Genomic DNA, 449 nt, shown 5'->3' on the forward strand with positions numbered 1-449 from the left:
GTGCCCGGGATGGGACGGGGGTCCCTTACCTCTTGCCCTGGGTGCTGCGGCTGCCGACGGACTGCACGGAGATGCTCCCGGCCACGCTGGGACTCACCGGGGAAGACCAGCCCGCAGATGACCCCAGCCAGGACTTGATGCTCTCTGCGGGCTCCAGACTGAGCGTGGAACCCACGCTGGAGCAGGCATCCCTGCGGGGAGAGATGACACCTCGTTAGCTCCACAAGCACAGGCAAGAGGGCCGGGAAGGAGTCCTGGAGCACGTGTGAGGCCGGGCACAGACTGGGGGTTCCTCCACCGCTCTAGCTGGTGGGCTCTGCTCTGGCTGTTTTGTGGCACCAGCACAGATTGGGTAAACCAAACCCTTCCAGGCAACCCAGTCCTTGCGCCATTGCTGCTGCCATTAACTCCTTCCCTCATGCTTTTACCAGTAGCCAGAGGGCAGGAAA

At 63.0% G+C, this 449-nt stretch overlaps 2 protein-coding genes across 2 annotated transcripts in view; both read right to left on the bottom strand.

Annotated features, from left to right (window-relative positions):
* The window catches only part of LOC104290097 (beta-crystallin B3-like), a 369,903-nt gene that overhangs the window by 176,920 nt on the left and 192,534 nt on the right, over window positions 1–449 (bottom strand). The window lies entirely within an intron of this gene.
* MYO18B (myosin XVIIIB) overlaps window positions 1–449 on the bottom strand; it is a 76,246-nt gene that overhangs the window by 11,947 nt on the left and 63,850 nt on the right. Inside the window, exon 28 of the mRNA XM_009889168.1 lies at window positions 30–191. Coding sequence (XP_009887470.1) covers window positions 30–191 — 162 coding nt within the window. The remainder of the gene's footprint in view (window positions 1–29; window positions 192–449) is intronic.

The sequence above is a fragment of the Charadrius vociferus genome, unplaced genomic scaffold (genome assembly GCF_000708025.1).
Source record: "Charadrius vociferus isolate BGI_N301 unplaced genomic scaffold, ASM70802v2 scaffold567, whole genome shotgun sequence".
NCBI classification, from domain to species: domain Eukaryota; kingdom Metazoa; phylum Chordata; class Aves; order Charadriiformes; family Charadriidae; genus Charadrius; species Charadrius vociferus.